This window comes from Sminthopsis crassicaudata, chromosome 2 (assembly GCF_048593235.1).
Source record: "Sminthopsis crassicaudata isolate SCR6 chromosome 2, ASM4859323v1, whole genome shotgun sequence".
NCBI lineage: Eukaryota > Metazoa > Chordata > Mammalia > Dasyuromorphia > Dasyuridae > Sminthopsis > Sminthopsis crassicaudata.
This window is the reverse complement of record NC_133618.1, coordinates 273,910,428-273,930,343: the sequence shown is the minus strand read 5'-3', so window position 1 is coordinate 273,930,343 and position 19,916 is coordinate 273,910,428. Positions and strand designations below refer to the sequence as shown.

Genomic DNA, 19,916 nt, shown 5'->3' with positions numbered 1-19,916 from the left:
TTTGTAATCCTATGTATTTTATGAATTAAAAAACAATTCTGAGGAGGGGTCCACAGACTTCACCAGACTGCCAAAGGGAGTCCATGTCAAGAAAAAAGATTTTAAGAACCCCAGCTATATAACTTATCTTGGAGATAAGGAGGATGGGCTTTCAAATTTGCTATTTGGTGATTAGGGGGCTTAGTCCTGGTGATTAAGGGGCTTAGTCCTGATCATTTTTTTTTCTAGTTAATTTTGTACCAAGACATTCCAAAGATAAATGGAGAATATTCTTTGTCTTAATGTATTTCTTTCCAGTGAGCATATGATTGGTAAGTTTTTTATATATATATATATATATATATATATATATATATATATATATATATATATATATATATATATATATATATATATATATATACTTTCTAAAAATCTGAAGTTATGAAATTTATTTAGGAGCTAAGATCCAACTGCACTGAAGGCCTTGATTGATTTTCTTTGATGTGTGGGTAAAAAGCTGTTCTGTGGAAATGGTGGAGAGTCTAGGACTGGACTGAGTGGGTCAAAAACTCTTGAGGACCCATAAAGTGAAGTAGCTACCTGAACATTTAGAAATTTTCAAGACTTCAGAAAGTCATATTTAATTGCTACTGTAGCCAAGACCTTTACTACCAAAAACCAGTTAGTTTAGTCCCTTTGCAGTCTGTAGTAGAGGGAAAGATAGACTATCTCTATCCAATCTTTTTTAGGAGATATTTGAATATCTCCTCTTTGATCTTGTTTTCTATGATACAACAGTCCCTACTAAATGACTAGTTAACTAAAAAGAATATAAGGGAATATTAGAATATCAAGTGATGACACTAAGATCTAGGTAAATTTTCTAGGGACAAAGATCAAGTAAGGTTTTTTATATGCTATACACAAAAACCAGTATAGTGGTCAGTAGTAAGGATTTAATAAATATTTATTCTTACAGTGTTATGAAACTCTATAAAGAGTTAGGTTTAAGCTCAACCTGCCACATACATTGTTTCCAGAAGTGTGGGCAAGTCACTTAACTTCTTGATGCCCCGGGTTTCTCTAAGACTAATGTACTGCAATCTGAATTAATAGAGGGGGTCTCCTACAGGGTACTGTTCTTCTCTATCCCTTCTCCCCCCCCAAATAATTGTTGAATGCTTCTACTTCAGTAAAGTACTAATATAGTTAGTTGGGTGTGGTGGTGTGATTTAAAATAGTAATATACACTTTTATGGCTAAAATTTTTTCATGCGATTCTTTTTCTGTCCCAAAACTCTCCATGCAGCTTATATCCTTTATTATTGACCCAGCCAACTTACTCAAAGTTTAAACTGAGATAGTTGGGACTTGTTGACAAATTCCTTTTGATTCACAGATTAAGATATTTAGTTTCTTCAAGGATGGTGGAAAATCTGTGAATAAGAATTGTTAGGATTACTAGGTGAGAACTCAGGTTGTCTGGACAGTGACAAGGTGAGAATTCAGGTTAAATTAAATTTAATATGTGCAAAAATAATCCCCTTTCCAAATTTGTGTGCCAGGCAGATTACATTACAATGATTATTCAAAATATATCTATAGCAGAACTGCTACATGTTCATTCATGGTCATCTGACTATTACCTAAGTCATGCTGTACCACCAAACTCCTAAAAGGAAGATTAATAAACTCTTCTAGAGACCAGAAGAAAATTTGCTTTTGTTTGGATGGTGTATGAAGTTTAACATTTTAAAAATGGTGACAAATGATGTCCTTAGTACAAAGTTAATAATGGTTCCATGACAAAAAGGAGTGGATTAAATTGTAGCCATTCTTGAAGAGGAGATAAAGAATTTCTTAGTTATACAAGTAGAAGAGAATGTTTCCATGAACCCTCAGCAACCAACGGACAAGATCACCAGGCTGGAAGGATGAAAACTGCCATGTTGCCAACACAGTTTCTGAATTCAGTTCTTGAATGCAACTTCAGCTCAGCAACAGGATTATACCCCAAAACTGCAAAAGAAAAAAAGACCTCTACATAGCACCAGCCTGAAGTCAGGAGGACCCGAGTTCAAATCTGGCCTCAGATACCAGATACTTAACACTTTCTGGCTATATGACCTTGGGCAAGTCACTTAATCCCAATTGCTTCAGCAATTATTAAATTAAAAAGAAAAAAGCAAAATTAAATTAAAAGAATACCTAATCAGTCTTCTATTAACATCACCAAAAGATCTGTTGGAGGAGGCTTAGAAGAAATAAAACCAAATAAGTCTTATAATGATAGAACTTAACAAATGATTCCTACTATACTCTTATTGACAAATCCACACTATAAGTAGGGAAAAAAATTCCTACCAAACAGACTTTTCAATATTAAAAAATACTTGATAATTTTACATGAGGCAGCATGGCACAGCAGAAGAGAGCCTGTCTACTAGATGGAGTCAGACAGAGGACCTGAGTTCAAATCCTGACAGTGTTATTATATGTATGACGTTGGACAATCTGAAATGTTGGATCTCTATTTCCTCAGTAAAATGAAGGGGCTGGAATAGAAGACCTCGGCAGACCCCTCCAGTGCAATCTCTGATTCTGATGAATCTCACTAGTGGAATATCACTTGTTCTTACCTGCCCAGAGTCCCACCAGCTTGAGTATAATACTTGTTGTAATCTAGTCGTAGCAGTAGTTGAGCCAAGTCTGAGTTTATCTGATGATTCCGGACACTGGAAAGGATCTTAAAGAGGAGTGAAGACTGTCGGCTAAAACCCTGTAGGAAAAAAAAAAGTCATAGTGATTGAAGTGAGCTCCCCACAAAACCCAATCCTTCATATAGCTTCATATAGCTGCATAAATCTGGGGAAGATGGGGAATTTCATAGGAAATACCTTTAAGTTTAAGGAACTGACTGTATACTAGAACAATAAGCGGTCCTAGATGCAGCACAAAAGGATCTGTCCTTGTATAGGGAACAGTAGCAAATACCAATTGACTGCTCTGCCACTCACTACCCAATGCTGGGTCACAGATCCAGAGGGATAGAGGAAAGATCCTATACTCAACCAGTAAGACTAGTGTTACAAAGGAAGGAGTGGTTGCAGGTTCTAATGTATACATGGAGCAAGCAACAAGTTGAGAAGCAACAGTTATGTGGTTCTGAGCTTTGGGAGTGAAGCTAGGGGTGAAGGAAGGAAGTGGTTTCCATTTCACATTAAGCCCAGGCTGAAGCTGGCAGGATAATAATCCCAGCAGGAATTCTCGATCAAAGGGAACTCTTTGTTTTGCCTGAATCTGCAGGGTTTTCCTGTGGGCTGATAGTGGCAAACATCAGTCCACTGGAACTCTAATGACAGGCAAATCTACAACTGTGTTGCTTAGACCCCAAATCAGGTCAGGATCTTGCAGAGCTTTAATCATGGGGACGGTGTTCAGATTTCACCTTGCATCACACTTCTTTGGGAACATTGAAAGCTTGCAAGTGTCCAGCCTGAGCTGTCCCTGAGATCCTGGAATAACATAACAATGCCCCAATAAAGCAGCATCAATAGACAAGAGGACACAAATATTGCCTAGATATTCCCTCCAAAAGTGCAGAAAATCTGGCCTTTACATAATTCAATAAGTAAGTTGGAAGAATGAAAAACAAATAACCACACCATAAAAAGTTATTATTGGTGAAAGGGTCACTCAAGCCACAACTCAGAAGAAAAGAGTAACAACAAAACACCTACAAGCAAAGGTCTCAAAGAAAAATACAACTTGAATAAGAGTTCCAACTAGAATTTCTAGAAAGAAAGATGCCCTTGTGTAGGAAGATGCAAGTTTGTTTTCAAAATTCAGAGACTTTTTAGTAACAAATTCTCACTCCCTCATTCCCCTCCCAACCTGGAAAAAAATCCCAAACCTATTACAAATATGCATAGTAATGCAAAAGAAACTTGCACATTTGCCTAATTGGTTTTTTTTTTTGTTTTTTTTTTTTGTTTTTTTTACACACGAAATTAAAGCATTAGAGGAAAAGAACTGGATGGAACATAGAATTAGAAAGAGAATCAATAGCCTGGAACAAGAGGTACAGAATCTTAACCAAGCAATGGACTTCCTGAAAATTAGAATGGACTAAATAAAAGATAATGACTTCATGACACAAATATTAAAACAATGTCAAGAAAACTGCCCACATATCTTGGAACCAGAAGGCAATGTCAGTTAGTGAATACTTATTAAGCATCTATTATATATATGGCAGCATACTAAGCACTGAAGATACAAAAAAAGGCAAAAGACAATCCTTGTTTTCAAGTTCAAAGTCTTAGGGGAGACAACATGTAAACAACTATTTACAAACAAGTTGGACACATGATAAATCTGAAATAATCAACAGAAGAAGACACCACAATTAAGGGGAGGATCAAGACAGATTTCCCGTAGAAGGTAGGATTTTAGCTGAATCTTGAAGCCAAGTGATGGAAATGAGAGAATTTCAAACACGAGGGGACAGTGAAAATACCTGCATGTGGGAGATGAAGTATCTTGGGGGAAGGAGGCCAATGTCACTGGAGAATAAGGTATGAAAAGACTGTAAAGATAGAAGGAAGCGAGGTTCTGAAGGGATATGAGTGGCAAACAGGTTTTATTTTTGATTCCAGGGGTGAGAGGGAGCCATTGACATTAATTGTGTAGGAAGATGATATGCTCAGATTTGCACTATTAAAAAAATGAATTTGAGAGATGAAAGGAAGATAGACTGGAATGTGGAAAAACTAGAGGCAAGAAGATCAACTAGCAGGCTATTTTAGTAGAAGAGGAATGAAATGATAAGGGCTGGTATCAGAGCATGAAGAGAAACATGTGACATGTTCTGATGTGGAAATGGAGTGCATATGGAGAGTAAAAGAGAGTAAGGACTTGAGGATGATGAGACCTAGGTCTGGTGTTATCCTCAACAGTTAACAGAAAAGTTCAGAAGGCTTTTTTTGGGGGGAAAGTTAATTAATTCAGTTTTGGACATGTAGAGTTTTAAAATGTCTAAGGGAAGAAGCCAAAATGACAGCATAGCATGAAGCAGTACAAGCTATCACCCTAAATTACTCCAGACAAACTAGAAAACATACCAGAATGAAATTGATGGATAAATCCAGGAAAAGTCACAGTAAGTCCTTTATCCATTCCATGTCCTCCTAAGGAGACAGATGGAGAGGACTGTAAACACTAGAGATGAAGTTGGGCACAGAGCCCCCCAGGCATGAAGGACTTTGCTCTCAGGAAGAGCCTATGTACCAGGGCAAGAGGAAATCTGGATCCATATTAAGGCACTGCCTGCAGGGTGCAGGAATAGATATCAGCTGGCATTTTTGGCACACACACTACCCAGTTTGGGGTCAGAGATCCTTGGCAGAATGAGAAGGGAATCTGCACCAGGGATAGTATTCCTGACTAGAGAAGAGCGAGTTCAGAAGTAGTTATGAATTGGCTCAGTGCCTCCCCCATCCCCTCGGATGGGGTGCCAGTTTCCAGCCCAATCTGACATCTGCAGAAGGTTAACTGTCACCATAATAGTTTATGGTGGGATTCTTCCAGATATTATGGAAATCTTTGCCTAAGTAACAAATTCCCTGAAAATCAATGACTTTATGAGGCATCCAAAAAAAAGTTAAAAGACTGAAAAAAAAAGGGAAAAGAAAATGCAAGAAATCTCCTAGTAAAAACAACTGAATTGAGAAACAGATCAAGAGAAAAAAAAAGTAAAAATAACTGATGTAAAACCCATAAACAAAAATAAGAGCCTACACATCTTATTTCAAGAACTCTTAAAAGAAAACTACCCATATCTCTTAAAATTAGAAGGCAAAATAAAAACAGAAAGAATTGACCAATGGTTCTCCAGAAAGAAACCCCGAAATGAAAACTCCCAGGAATATTACAATCAAAATCCAGATATTCTGGGTCAAAGAAAAAAGACTCCAAGTTCCCAGAAAGAATTTTATGTATCAAGAAGTCACAGTCAGAATCATACATGATTTAGAAGGCACCTCTATAAAAAAATAGACACTTGGAATACAATGTTTTAGAAAGCCAAAGACTTAGGGTAACAGCAAAAAATAACTTATCAGTAGAACTAAGTATAATAATCAGGAAAAAAAATGGATTTTTAATGAAACAGAGGACTTCAAAGCAATCCTAATGAAAATAATAGAACTTGGTGAAACTTTGAATTTCAAATACAGGAATTAAGAAAAATTAAAAAGGTAAACACAAATGAACAATGATAAGAGACTAAACAAATGGAATTGCTTATGTACAAAAATATGGGGAGATTATATATATCCCCTCTGAACCCTATCATCATCAGGAATCATAGGAATTCTAATTGGCAAAGCCTAGGAGTGATTTTGTTGAAGTCTTGGTGATTTTAAGAGAAGAATGGAAAGAGAGGGAGAGTATATTAGTGAGGAATGAAAGAAGGAAGAGAAAGATTAGAAAAAAATTACTTTTGGGGCACAGCTCCAAATTGTTTTCCATAATAGCTAGACCACTTAACAATTGGAGAACTAATTCTTGTGAAATCTGAAATCATTCCCTTTATTTTTTAGAAAGGAAGTTCTTCGTCAGAGAAAATCGTTGCAAATGTGTTTTTCCATTTTTGCTTCTTTTAATTTTAGCTGCACTAGTTTTGTGCACAATCAAAATTGTCCTATAGTCCTCTATTCTTTGGGCATGAATCTCCTCCTCTCAAAAACAGGTAATTTCTTCCGACAGGTAATTTCTTCCGTGCTTTTAAAATCTATTTATAATGTTATCCCTTATGTCTAAAACACAAACCCATTTGGTCAGTATTGTGGTGTATATATATTGTGAAATGTTGAAACTAGATACTAGCTTCTGATAGGCCCCTTTCCGGTTTTCCCAAGTTTTTGTCAAATAGCAAATTCTTATCCCAATGCTCAGGATCTTTGGATTTATTAAATATTAGATTACTGTGCTGAATGGCTTTTGTATATTATGTGTCTAATATGTTCTAGTGATTAACCTACTTCTTAACCAGTACCAAATCATTTTGATGACTACTGTTTTGTAGTATAGTTTAAAATCTGGTACTGCTAGACCTGCTTTTTTTCTACTTTTTAAAAACCATTTCCCTTTTTATTCTTCCAGATAAATTTTGTTATTTTTTTCTTAGCTCTATAAAGTAATCCTACACTGAATAAATTAATTAATTTAAGCAGTGCTGTCATTTTTATTATGTTGGCTCAGCCTACCTGTGAGCAATGAATATTCTCCAATTATTCAGATTTGTCTTAATATTAAAAATATTCTACAGTTGTATTCATATAGCTCTTGTGAGCACCTCAGCAGGTAGATTCTCAAATATTTTACACATTCTATAATTATTTCAAATGAATTTCTCTTTCCTGCTGAGTTTTGTTGGTAATTATGCAGAAATACTAATGATTTTTGTGGGTTTATTTTATATATTGTAAATTTGTTGAAGTTGCTAATTGTTTGAATGAATTCTTTTGCTAATTCTTAAGAACTTTCTATGTAAACCATTACAGCACATGCAAAAAGTGATAACTGTGTTTCTTCTCTATTTGTATGTATTCTCTCATTTTCTTGTCTTTTTGCTATAGTTAGCATTTATAACATTAATAATCGTAGTGATGATAACTGACATCCTTGCTTTATCTTTAATCTTATTCAAAGGCTTCTAAATTTATCATTAGATATAATGCTGATTCTTGGTTATAGATAATTACTACTTATTAAATTAAGGATATATTTATTCCTGGGCGAGTTCCTCATCTTTTCAACAAAAATGGATGTTGTACCTTGTCAAAAGCCTTTTCTGAATCTTTTGATATAATTATATGATTTTTGTCATTACTATTAACATGGTCGATTATGTTTATAATTTTACTAATACCAAACAAATCCTTAATCTTGTTATAAATTTATCCTGGTCATACTGTGTGATCTTTGTGATATGTTACTGAAGTTTACTTGCAAATATTTTATTTAAAATTTTTGCATTATTTTCATTAGACATCAATCTATAGTTTTCTCTGTTCACACACACACACACACACACACACACACACACACACACACACACACACACACACACACACACACACACACACATTCATTGGTGGAGGAAAGTGGGAGGGAGAGAAGGCCAATTTTGGTTAATTGAAAAACCTACAATTGAAAAAAATTCCACTGAGTATGGAAGCTCTCCCTTAGCTGACAAGATTGTTCCTATCCAATTTTATTTTGGAAGAGCTGTCTAGTTTGACTGAAAGACTTACCTTCACTAGGATACTCAACTGGGCAGCCCCACGCTCATCTAGAGGTCCCAGATTTTGACTGACCAGTGAACAGAAGCTATGACAAAGATCTAGGATTTCATTCAGGCAGTGGAACACCTATATTTAAAAACAACAGTAAAAAAAGGAAAATAGGCATGTTATATGGGGAATGATAGATTACAGAACTCCGGGATTTCTATTCCCAAGAACACACCTGCAATATTGACCTTTCTTCTTGTGCTCCAGGCTCACATCTCTGACTACTAAATATACATTTCAATTTGGATATTTTTGTTTTCTCAGATTTAGCAGGTTTGAAATAACTCATTACCTTTATTTCCTCAAAACTACTATGCCCTTTAGGATTACCAGTTTCTATTCATGCCACAGATATTCCATGGATATGTCTTTATTCACTCCATATTCCCTGTATGGCAGGTACAAATACATTACTCTTTTCTTCTCCTTATTTTTCCACTTCTTAAATCTTTTCTCAAGGTGTAGTTAAATCCCACTTCTTCCACAAAACTTTCCTTTACTACACCCGAATTCTCAATGATCTCTGTCCATACTAAGCACTCTAGCCTTTGCTAGTCATGCCATTTCTTTGGCACTATAGTAGCAAATCAAGGTATTATGTTATCTTGTGTGTGTGTGTGTGTATATACATATATATATGTATATATGTATGTATGAAATTTGTATTCTCAATTAGATTTTAAACTCCTTGAGAGGCAAAACTCTGTCATTTCTCTCTGATTCCTGAATGTCTAGTATAAAGCTTTACTAGAGCAGGTTTTAAAATAATATTTGCTGATTAAGTTGTAATCCCATCATCCTCTCTTCCTCTCTCCAAGGTAGAATTGAACTCATAGTACAAGACTGATGGGTGATCAATTCTAATGGTTCTCAAAGCTTTTTTAGTTCACAGACATCTTTACTGGAAGAAGTATTTCACTCACAATTACTTTTTATCACCATGCATACTCACTAAAATTCTTCCTGCTATGAGTAAAGCAGTTTCCATTTCTTTTGTCTTAAGCTATTCTTGAGACTCTATATTTCAAAAACTTGAATACATATCATCTGTGTTTTCTGTCTTCTATTTATAAATATTGCCAAAAATGGGGAATAAAGATTTGCTTAATGGAAGTTTGTGGTTTTGTCAACTCAATCAACATCTGAAGAAGGGTAAGACTTGATTCTATAAAAATTTTAGAAAACCAAACTAGTCCCACTTACAGGTTTCAGCAAGATGAATGACTGAGCCAACAAGTTGCTCAGGAAATGGTCATGAGCCAACTGGATACTCTCAAAATCCCTAGTGGAGTTAATCTGATGGAGGAGCTGGGAGAATTGGGACTCCAGCACATCTACCTGAAGAAGGATTAGAAGTAATTAAAGCATTTTGGATGACATGATCATTTTAGGATAGAGACAGTGAGGTATCTGGAAAATAAACACAGAAAATTCCCCTCCCCTCAGCTCATCCACTTTCTTCTAAAAGTGATTTTGGACTGATCAAAAAAGCCCTTATTATTTGGCATGGCTTTGATGCTAAGCTTCTCCTAACTTAGTGATGCTGGTTTTTAGACAACTGATAGTTTGTCATTTAAAAATTTCAGTCTGGTAAAATGTGTCAGAGTTTGTATTTTATTGACATAGCCTTTAAAAAATTCAGTCAGCTTCCTGCCACAACAGAGCAGAGTGAGATTTTAATGTGCCACCAATGCTGTCACATCCATAAGACCTTATCAAGTGCTTTAGTTGTACTGCTCACATAAGATCCTTAGTGCTTGTGAAGCTCTTTATGCCTCATCAAAATCATTCCCCTGCAAAGTAATCCTCAAAACCATGCTCAATGACAGCCCATTTTTTTCTCTTATGAGCATTTCACACAGGTCCCTACAAGACCTTTCTCCTGCCCTTTCTTCACCACTCCACAAATCTACTACTCAACTTTCAGCACAGACCTGGAGATAATATTGAAGATTATCCACCAAGAAGGCCATGTGGTTCCGTAGGCGCCATTTAATGGCGTCACTCTGGTTGGACTTGAGGTGCTTGCGCTGCATCTGGAGAGCCCAGCAGTGTTGCAGTTCTGCCTGCACTCGTCGCACGCTGAGTAAGTACTTGAAGACAACATTGTACCTAGGCCCCAAACAACCACCATGATATTAGAATCTTCCATTCCTAGCTACTGCCTTTTTCTCTGAGTTAAATTCCTGATCCTATCTTTTCATCCCACTTTCCTTCCCATTTCCAAAAAGAAAAGATATGAGGAGAGCGAGAATTAGGTTCTCTCTGCTGGAGGCGAGGTCATTATTCCTCCTTCCTGAGGCTCAACTCATTACATGTGTCTGTCCCAGGATTTCCCATTTCTCCAGCAGGAGAAACCCAGAACAGCCTCTGATCCTTCCACCTTTACTTTGACAAGCTGTACCAAACAACAGCTGATCTACTCTTTCTGAGGAAGAACTCTTGCCCTGGGAGTGAGGCCATACCAAGTAACTCGTGAGGTCCCTTCTACTTCTAGAGATTGTAATTAAACTTTGTATTCCTCCCTAGTTAATGACAGTTACTGATGTGGGAGGAATGTTAGAGAACACACAATGAAGACAGGGTAAGCTTGGAAGAAGAGTGGATTCCTAGGGGAGCCAGAATTATGTGACCACATATCTAGGCATGTATTCTCTTTTCCTTTTTTATAAAGCTTTTTATTTTCAAAACACATGCAAAGATAGTTTTCAACACACATGCAAAGATAGTTTTCAACATTCATTCTTGCAAAACCTTGTGTTCCAAAATTTTTTTTCTCCCTCCCTTCTCACCACCCTTACCTCTGACAGCATGTAATCCAATACAGGTTAAACATGTACAATTCTCTTATACATATTTTCACAATTATCATGTTAGACAAGAAAAATCAGACCAAAAAGGGAAAAAAATGAGAAAGAAAAGAAAATTCAAGTAAGCAACAACAAAAAGAGTGAAAATGCTATGATGTAATCCCCACTCATTACCCACATTTCTATGTACAGATGGTTCTCTCTCTCTCTCTCTCTGTGTCACAAGACTATTGGTATTGGCCTGCATCACCTCTAAGCATGAGTTTTCATACACAAATCAGAAACTTAATTTCCTTAAATTCTAAAATAATCCATCTCTAAACATGCCTCCTTCAAAGGAGTTAAGGTCATATCCAGCATCAAGCTGATTATGCTCATCAATGCCACTAGAATCTTCTCCCCAGACAAGTCTCCAGCTTCCCCCAAATCAACTTAAAAATCAGGCAACATGCTATTTGAGAAGACTCAAGTTTGGAGGCCACTTAGTCCAACTCCCTCATTCAACAGGTGAGGAAATGGAGGCCCAGGGAGTGTAAGTGACTTGTACATTATCACAGAGGTAGCCAGTGGTCCCACCAGGACTCCATCAGATTCAGTGCTTCCAAGTTGAGCACTTTCTACTAACCCATACAATTTTCCCAAGGGCTTTAATCCAAAAAGACCCCTTTCTCCAGAAATTCTTTAAAAAGTTTTAGGTTAGGCATCTGCTTATTAAATATAATGGGATAGAGATGGCCAGATTCTATTTCCTGGCTCTGCAGACTACTAACACCTGCTCAGAGGACCACTGTCTTCCTCACCTAGATCACCTCCTTCCCGGAGCACCTAGAGAGTTAGTGATTACTAGTAAAGAGCTCACAGAGGCCTTGTAAACCTACTTCTCCAGGACAGCAGGAGTGAAGAGAATATGGAGAGGCCACTGCACTTTGTAGGAAAGACCCAAGGCTGCCCAGCCTGATGCAGGGGCTTCTCGGGGAGAAGTGTCTCGAGAAGGTGCTTCTCGTGCTTGAGTGACATCTAAGTCAAAAAAAAAAAAAAGAGAAAATGCAGAAACTTCAGCTTAATTAAGATAGTGTGTTTTGTTAAAAGAAGAATGTACATGAACAACAGGAGAGAAAAGACAGGAGGATGTCGAAGGCACAAGAAGACACATCAGGTAGAGAACAAAGGAAAAAACAACATAGATGCACGCAATTATTTTATGCCTTTAAATAAGGCAAGAACTGACTCATCTAACAGAAATGCAGCATGTACAGGGAAACAATCCTTGGATGGGCAATGAAGTAGTCTTGATTCTAATCCTGGCTCTGCCACTTACGGGTCTGGGTACTCTTTTTGCATTCCTGTTTGTTAATACTTAAAATCAAAAAGTTGAACTAGAGGATCTTGTAGGACTATCTGAGTGTTAAAAGGAGATAACTTTAAGATAAAGATCCAAGAAAACCATGTCAGTGTCTTAAGAGAAGGAGTTAGGGCCATTAAAAAAAAAAAAAAAAAGAAAGAAAAATATTGATATGGGCTGGAAAAAGAAAAGGAGTTAATACCTTTATGTTCCTTTCCATGGTACTCAATTGTTAAATGGAGGAGAGGGAGAAGGTTGTCATCATCTAACAATACCTTGTGGGCAGACTGCTGGAAGGCCACATTAACATCTGGCAAAGAAAAAGCATAGGAAGCAAATCATGGCACTGGGCTACATTATCCATGCCCAACCCTGCCCAACTGTAATACTGTCAAGGACAAACACTATCTGACGTTAATTTCCAGATCAAACCTTTTCACACAGATCTCACTGGTTATGTGGCTGTTTGTCCCATGGGACAGCTACAGCCTAATGGGAGTTACCAGTCACTCTGGAATGACTCCTAGTCAGGAATAGAGGATAAGGAGACTGCTTCTTGACTCCTCAGTGAAGAAGCTGAGAATTGGGGTTTTCTCTCATGGAAAGGCACTTTTATAACTCAGTCATCTACTTTTCTGTTGACTAGACTCAACAGTGTAGTGTAAATGGTATCCCAAGAATATGTAATTTCAGAAGGCAAAAGATACTTACCATGCTCAGTTACTGCAGTGGGTGGTGTCTTTAACATATGCTGGGCTGTGTCAATGAAGGCCTGGAATAGTTCTCCTCGTCCCAGAAGGTAAAAGTCTTTAATAATCTTTATAAGTATACAAGTCAAAAATCATACAAGCCTAGTTATCTAAGAGATGCAATTCAATTAAAGCATTCCTGAAGCTCTTGTTATGTGTAAGGCACTGTCCAAGGATTAGAAGATAAAATCATCCCTACTGTCCAGTGGCTTATAGTCTATTTGGAAGAGTGAATTTATATCTAAGTAAGTAAAACTAAATATAAATTAGGGGCAGAAAGCATGAAAGAAAGCAGAAAAATGAAGAAGCTTTGAAGGAAGAAGACAAGGACTCTCGAAAAACAGAGGTGAAAAATATGGATGGCTCATGTGAGAAGTTAGATGAAGGGTTTGAGAACAGCTAGTAATCATGGTGGGTGGAACACAGAGCTCATGAAAGGAAGTAGTATGAAATAATGCTGGCACAGGTTTCCAGATTGTAGAAAGGCCTTTAAACTGGAAGAAACATAGAGCTGTCTCCTTAATTTTGATACAATCAACACACTGATCTGAGGAGGCAGTGTGGTTCAGTATATAAAGAGCAAACATCAGAGTTGAGAAGGCTTAGGTCCAAATCCCTTTTTGATACATCTTGGCTATGTGACCCTAGGCAAGTCTTTCAATCTCTCACTGACTCCAGATAAATTTTCTAAGATAAAAAGTTGCAGAGAAGGTACCCATCTGCCCTGACAGAATTTTTTTTTTCATACCAGTAAACACTAGGCCACTTCCCTCCTATCTCCAACATACATATGTAAGATTCTGCCATTCTAAACAGGCACATCAGCAACTGAAATTTTAGTGATGCTGTTAATCCAACAAGATTACAGTGTGTTTGGTATCATTTATTCAGTGGTAACACAAAGGATCAAATTATAAAAAAAAACTTGCGTCCATCTCTTTGTGCTATAATATATTTGTGCAATCATGTCTGTATTCACAGAAGCAAATCATAGAAGAAATTGTTTCTTCAGACTGACATCCATCCAGAAATGGGATACTTTGGGAAAGAGATACAATGTCATCATATGAATCCGGGGAATAGGTTTGCTTCCCAAAGTCAGGAGAGTACGGGGAGACAAAGTAATTTCCTATTAGCTACATTTTATTTGAAAAGGAAAATAAATGAAACCATTACCTTTAGTTGACCCAGTAAATCTGACTCTTCTACCATGAGCTTCCACAGATGCTGAGGAAACAAGATCAGTGAAATCTCATTTTAAAATTAAAACACCATTATGAAAATATTATCAAAAAGTTACTTTATATATATAATATATATATATATTATATATATACATATTATATGTATATACATAATGAGTGACTCACAAACAGATACTATTCTTATGATCATTACAAAAAATTATTTATAAAAAACTTCTGAAAACTGATACTAGACTTTCTACATGCCAAAAATAGGAAAGGTGAAATGAGCACTAGCTTAGGCTTTTTTTTTTTTTTTTAATTCTTTAGTGGCAAACCAAATTTTTGATCAAAAGTTACTGTGAGCAGAAATACATATACAACATGCTTAACAGTTCAAATCAAACAAAAACCTTATTTTTTTTCTTCAACTAAAGAAAATTTCATGACATAAGAGGCTAAGCCAATTGTATCTCTGTCACTTTGCAGGTAGCAAAACATTCCATGTCTTGGCCCTCAAGAGACTGAGTTTGACAAAAGGAATGGATACTTAATGTTGGATCATTCATTCAACCCAAAGATAGAAAAAAGATTTGGCCTGAGAAATCATTCCTTTATTCTGGTCTCTAATGCCAGCTGCAAGAAACAGCTGCTGTGCTCCATTTTCTATCCTGTTAGGCCAATCCACCCCCTCAAAAACATCTACTGGATCAGACACTTAAAAGGCAAACCTCAGCAACAGTGCTGCGTATCCGGTCCACCACCAGTTCAAAATCCACAAGGCTGAAAAGAGGTTGCTGCTTGAGGCGATGCAGCTCTGCAGCAAAGGTATCTTCTTGATTCTTTAAAATAGATCCTGTGTATCATGGATAGTAGGAGGAAAGACCCTTGGAGCTATGCTATCAACAATGATTTCGTTCTTTCATTTGCTATCAGAGAATCTAACTATTCAGGGTCTAGTAAACACAGGACAATAACTTTTGCTCTTAACCACTGGTGCTACTTCATATGCTTTGATTACTGACTAGAAGCATCATGGCACCCTCTTCATTATTTATTTCAGAATAGGATGTACTACACTGATCATTGCCTTTGCCCATGAGACACTAGGTAATAAGATCTGCTTTTGACCAGCTCTTGGGGATGAGACATCAGAGCAGGACTTCTTACCTTTTCTGGTCAGATTGACATTCTGATTCTCAAACATCTGTACAGACTCTCCTACAAACAGGATTTTTTCAGCGACCCTCACTGGAATATAGGAAGGAAGTATCTCCACCCGAAGAGAAAACTGCTTCAGAGAAGGAGCAAGCATATTCTCTTCCTCAATCAGTCGCTAAGCAAGAAGATGGAGTTAGAAAGGAAACTAGAAAGAACACAGGAATTGTTTATTTATTTATCTCTATTAATTATATTTTCCTCAATTAAAATATTTGGACAATAGGGACTTTATACCCAGGAATGTACAACCCTGCACTCGCCCTAAATCACCAGATGTATAATTGTACACTTGTAAAAAAATTAGTCTAGCCTAGTGGAAAGAGCAACAGACAGGAGAGTTACAACATGTGGGTGGTTCTAGTCCTAGCAATGCTATTAACGAGTTATAGGGCTCTCTAGCAAATTAAGTACTCTTTTTAAAAAATCCTAAAATCCTATTAGCCTCAGTTTTGAGAATTTATGATTCTTATATAATACACTAGCATCTATATAGGGTTTTGTGAATCCCTAATCTAACAGCTGCCAGGGAGACATAGGTTAAGGAGTTTGAAGGTGCTACCTATCCACTTCCTCATATGTATCAATATGGTATGAAGAGGGCTTTACAACTGTTTGTTCTAATGGATTATCAGGCTCACAGATCTTGAGCTGGAAAGGACTGAAAAATCCAACCTCATTTTATAGATGAGGAAAATAGGCCTCAGGGGGACTGGCCCTAGACAAAGTAGCAAGGAGGTGGGGGCTTGCATCCAGGCTCTCATGGGATGGCACAGTCAGTGCTCTTTCCCACATAACCTGCAAACCTCATTCAGGCAAAGACAAATGTTGGAATGGACAGGTTAGGGAAAGTGGCCCAGACTGCAGCAGGGTGGCAGGCCCAGTAGAAGCTCATTGAGAGGGCAAAGGGGTCAGTTTCTGGTACAATGTTCTGCATTCCCCATTGAATCCTCACCAGATCCTGAAGTTCTCGTAATTGCTTCCCGGTCAGGCCTCCAATACCCAAATCCTCTTCTTCCTCTTCCAGCTGAGTGGAGACAAGACCAGAAGATGGACCCTGTTTAATAAAGAACTCTTCGTGTTGGTCCAAGAGCAGGCCATGTAGCATCCAGGCAGAAAGCTGTTTGTACATGACCCCATGGCACACAGCCAAAATTCTGAATGGAGAAAGGGAAAGAAAAATCAATGCCATAAAAGTCTCTGCATTGAGTATCCAAACTCCCAAATGAAAGCCATTCTAGTATATTAATAGAGGATACTGGCTAAGATCTGAATAAGAATTTGGTGAGTCAGAAGGAAAATTGCCCATTATGATAAAGATAATGATCCCATTTTTATTCCTATCTTTTTGAATTTACTCAGTCATTAAATTTCTTAGAAGTAAAACTCAAACATTAAAATTTAAAATATTTTTCAGTTACTCTGACAGCTTCTTTTAGAAAATAATTTTTTTCATGTGACTTTCCTTCACCCTCTGTAAGAATTTCAGAGCAGAAAATCCTGCTAAAATGAAAGGAAATGAGCTTAGAGAAGCTACTTCTTTGCCAGCAAAAGCTGTTTGCTTATTTTCTCTTGCTTTACCAAAAAGGATGGTAATGGATTTGAGAAGAGAAGAATGACAATTAGAAATATAGCAATACAAAAATACATGGAAATAGAAGAGCAAGCATCTTTTGTAGAACTATCTGAAGCATTTTTAAGGCTTTCTTGTGCAATAACCAAATGTTAGAATTAGAAGGAAACTTAGGGATCACATAATCCAATCTTCCACCCAGTAGAGAAGCTTAATTTCAAGTTTTAAAGAGGGCAAGATAAAATAAAAGATAAAAGAAGTTGGGTCCCTATCACCTCCAGGATCAAATAAAATTTTCTCTAGCACTTGAAGCCCTGACAGCCTGGCTTCTTCCTACCTTTCCAGTCTCTTCATGTACTTTACAATCCAGAACCTCTTGCCTTCCTGACACCCCTTTTCTGACTCTACACCTTGTTACCGACTATCCCAAAGCCTGGGAGGTTTTCCCTTCTCCCCTCCACACAGTAGCTTCCTTGGCTTACTTCAGGACTTGGCTCAAAACCCAGCTTTGGCTGGAGGCCTTTCCTGGTCCCTCTACATTACAGTACCTTCCTTCTCAGATTACCTTCCTTCTTCGCTATATATACAGTATCTTATATGTAAGTGTGTATATAGTTGTTTAAAAGTTGTTTCCCCCATTATAAAAGTGAGATTCTTGATGACAGGGACTGTATTTTTACTTTTCTTTGTATTCTTAGACTTAGCAAAGAGTCTGACAAATAGTAAACATTTAATAAAATGCCTGCTGACTCACTGACTGAAAATAGTAGTGATTTACTCAAATATAGCCAAGCAAAACTCAGCATATATAATGGTGACTCCCTGAGGATGAGGGAATCTAAAAATTAGAGGGACCACAACGCCATCCAGGCTACTTCACTCTCCTTCACAGATTACCATCCTGGCATCTTCTTTATTGGTTGGCATTCTGGCCTCTCTTACTTGACTCACATAGATCCATCTGTTCAGTGTTAGCTTTCCTGTCCCATTTATTACTGGTCATTTTGGAGAAATCTTACACAATTTGGAGAAGTCTTAGGGCAAATAAAATGTTCTTGACAAACTGTGTCAATCCTAAGTTTTTCTGGTAGAATGTACTGTATTTCCATCACATCCTCACCAGATCCTGAAGTTCTCATAATTGATTATTTTATGAATTCTAAAGATAAATCATCTTTAAGTTTCTGTGACTTACTTTTCTAATGCACTGCGTACAGGAGGCAGACCTCCACAGCTGTATTTGTAGACTGTTTCCAAGATCTGACAGCCATGAATCTGAAGAAAAGATAAAGTTGTAAAAACTATATTCTATTTTAATAGTGCCTACTGTAAACATTTATATTTTATACTGTGATTGGTCCAGGTAGGCCTTATTCCCTCAATTCCAGGGGCTCCCCGCTGTGATCACAATTAAATATAAAATCTTGTTGGCTTATAACTTGGTCCCTTCTTACCTTTACAATCCTCTCACACCTCAACATCGACCTTGCAAAAGCTTCATTAAATATTTTTGGGATTAGGAGTGGATGGATAGAGGAAGAGAAAGAGAACAGGAATGAGCCAATTGGCTCACTGCAGATTTTTTACCATGCTATAGATAAATTTGTAAAAATTATGCTACTTTCAAGATTGCTTACTGTAACTGATTGTTCAATTCATGAGAAAAATACTTATTTAAATCAGATCACCAGAGGATACTTTTCCTAATACAACTTCATCAGGTAAGCTACTCAGTGTTTGCAGGTTTCAAAATTACTAGCTCATACCCAAAATGCCAACAGTCTCTTAGAATACTTGAAATAAATTTTTCCATGAGACTAATAATAGTGACAACATAAGTAAAAAGTACATTTAACAAACAAAATAGGGTATTGGCTTAGGCATAGTGATCTCTTAATACTGAAATATGATTTTGAGGAAAAAGTTTCTTGCTTCCATAAATGATAAATCTTCTCCTTCTCTTCTCTAATTTCATGGTTTCCTCAAACACAACAGTTTGAAGAAATATAATTAGTGCAAATCACTAAGCACAATATTATTAATCAGAACAAAGAAGTACTCACCTTTTGACTCTTAATCTGTTCAACCACAACCATTACTGAAGGAAAAAGAAGCTGGAACTACAAAACAAAGCAATCAAATGTTAAGAAAGGGAGTATAAACATAAAGTCAGGAAATGATAGCATTTCTAAGTGAAGATAAAGAGGCAAGAGGTCCACTCAGAAGAGGCAAGAAAATAATCTATTATTCTAAGCCTATCTTAACTTCTAAAGTACTAGGCAGAATAAGAAAAATAGAGAGAAAGATAATATGACATCAGTATGTACAACTTCATTACCAAATGTTAAGATGATTTATCTTTAGAATTCATAAAATAATGCTGACATAGTTAAGCATATTAAATAAACAAAATATAAAATTTTAGATTCAATTCTGAATCTGGAAGTAGGAGGGTTCTTCAAAATATCAGAATAATCACATATGGCCTAAAAGACTGAGAGAACAGATTAAAAGAATCTAAAATATTCCATTATCTATAAAGCATACCTGATCCAAGGAGTAATTGACATGTGATATGGAAAGATGAGGGTCAGCAAGGAACTGAAAAAAAAAAAATTTAAAAAAATAAAAAATAAAAAAAAAATCATCTTAGAAAGTTTCTAAGCTATGGTATAAGGACACTAGTTGGGGAGAGGGAAAA

At 36.7% G+C, this 19,916-nt stretch overlaps 1 protein-coding gene across 1 annotated transcript in view; it reads right to left on the bottom strand.

Annotated features, from left to right (window-relative positions):
* Positions 1 to 921: 921 nt before the first annotated feature.
* Positions 922 to 19,916, bottom strand: part of TUBGCP4 (tubulin gamma complex component 4) — a 27,560-nt gene continuing 8,565 nt past the window's right edge. The window contains exons 4-18 of the mRNA XM_074289434.1: positions 19,763 to 19,816; positions 19,279 to 19,335; positions 18,411 to 18,490; positions 16,598 to 16,799; positions 15,595 to 15,760; positions 15,156 to 15,280; positions 14,417 to 14,467; positions 13,203 to 13,308; positions 12,694 to 12,801; positions 12,028 to 12,166; positions 10,274 to 10,451; positions 9,543 to 9,677; positions 8,301 to 8,417; positions 2,622 to 2,761; positions 922 to 2,001 (exon numbers count right to left, since the gene is read on the bottom strand). Coding sequence (XP_074145535.1) covers positions 1,989 to 2,001; positions 2,622 to 2,761; positions 8,301 to 8,417; positions 9,543 to 9,677; positions 10,274 to 10,451; positions 12,028 to 12,166; positions 12,694 to 12,801; positions 13,203 to 13,308; positions 14,417 to 14,467; positions 15,156 to 15,280; positions 15,595 to 15,760; positions 16,598 to 16,799; positions 18,411 to 18,490; positions 19,279 to 19,335; positions 19,763 to 19,816 — 1,671 coding nt within the window. The 3' untranslated portion in view covers positions 922 to 1,988. The remainder of the gene's footprint in view (positions 2,002 to 2,621; positions 2,762 to 8,300; positions 8,418 to 9,542; positions 9,678 to 10,273; positions 10,452 to 12,027; positions 12,167 to 12,693; positions 12,802 to 13,202; positions 13,309 to 14,416; positions 14,468 to 15,155; positions 15,281 to 15,594; positions 15,761 to 16,597; positions 16,800 to 18,410; positions 18,491 to 19,278; positions 19,336 to 19,762; positions 19,817 to 19,916) is intronic.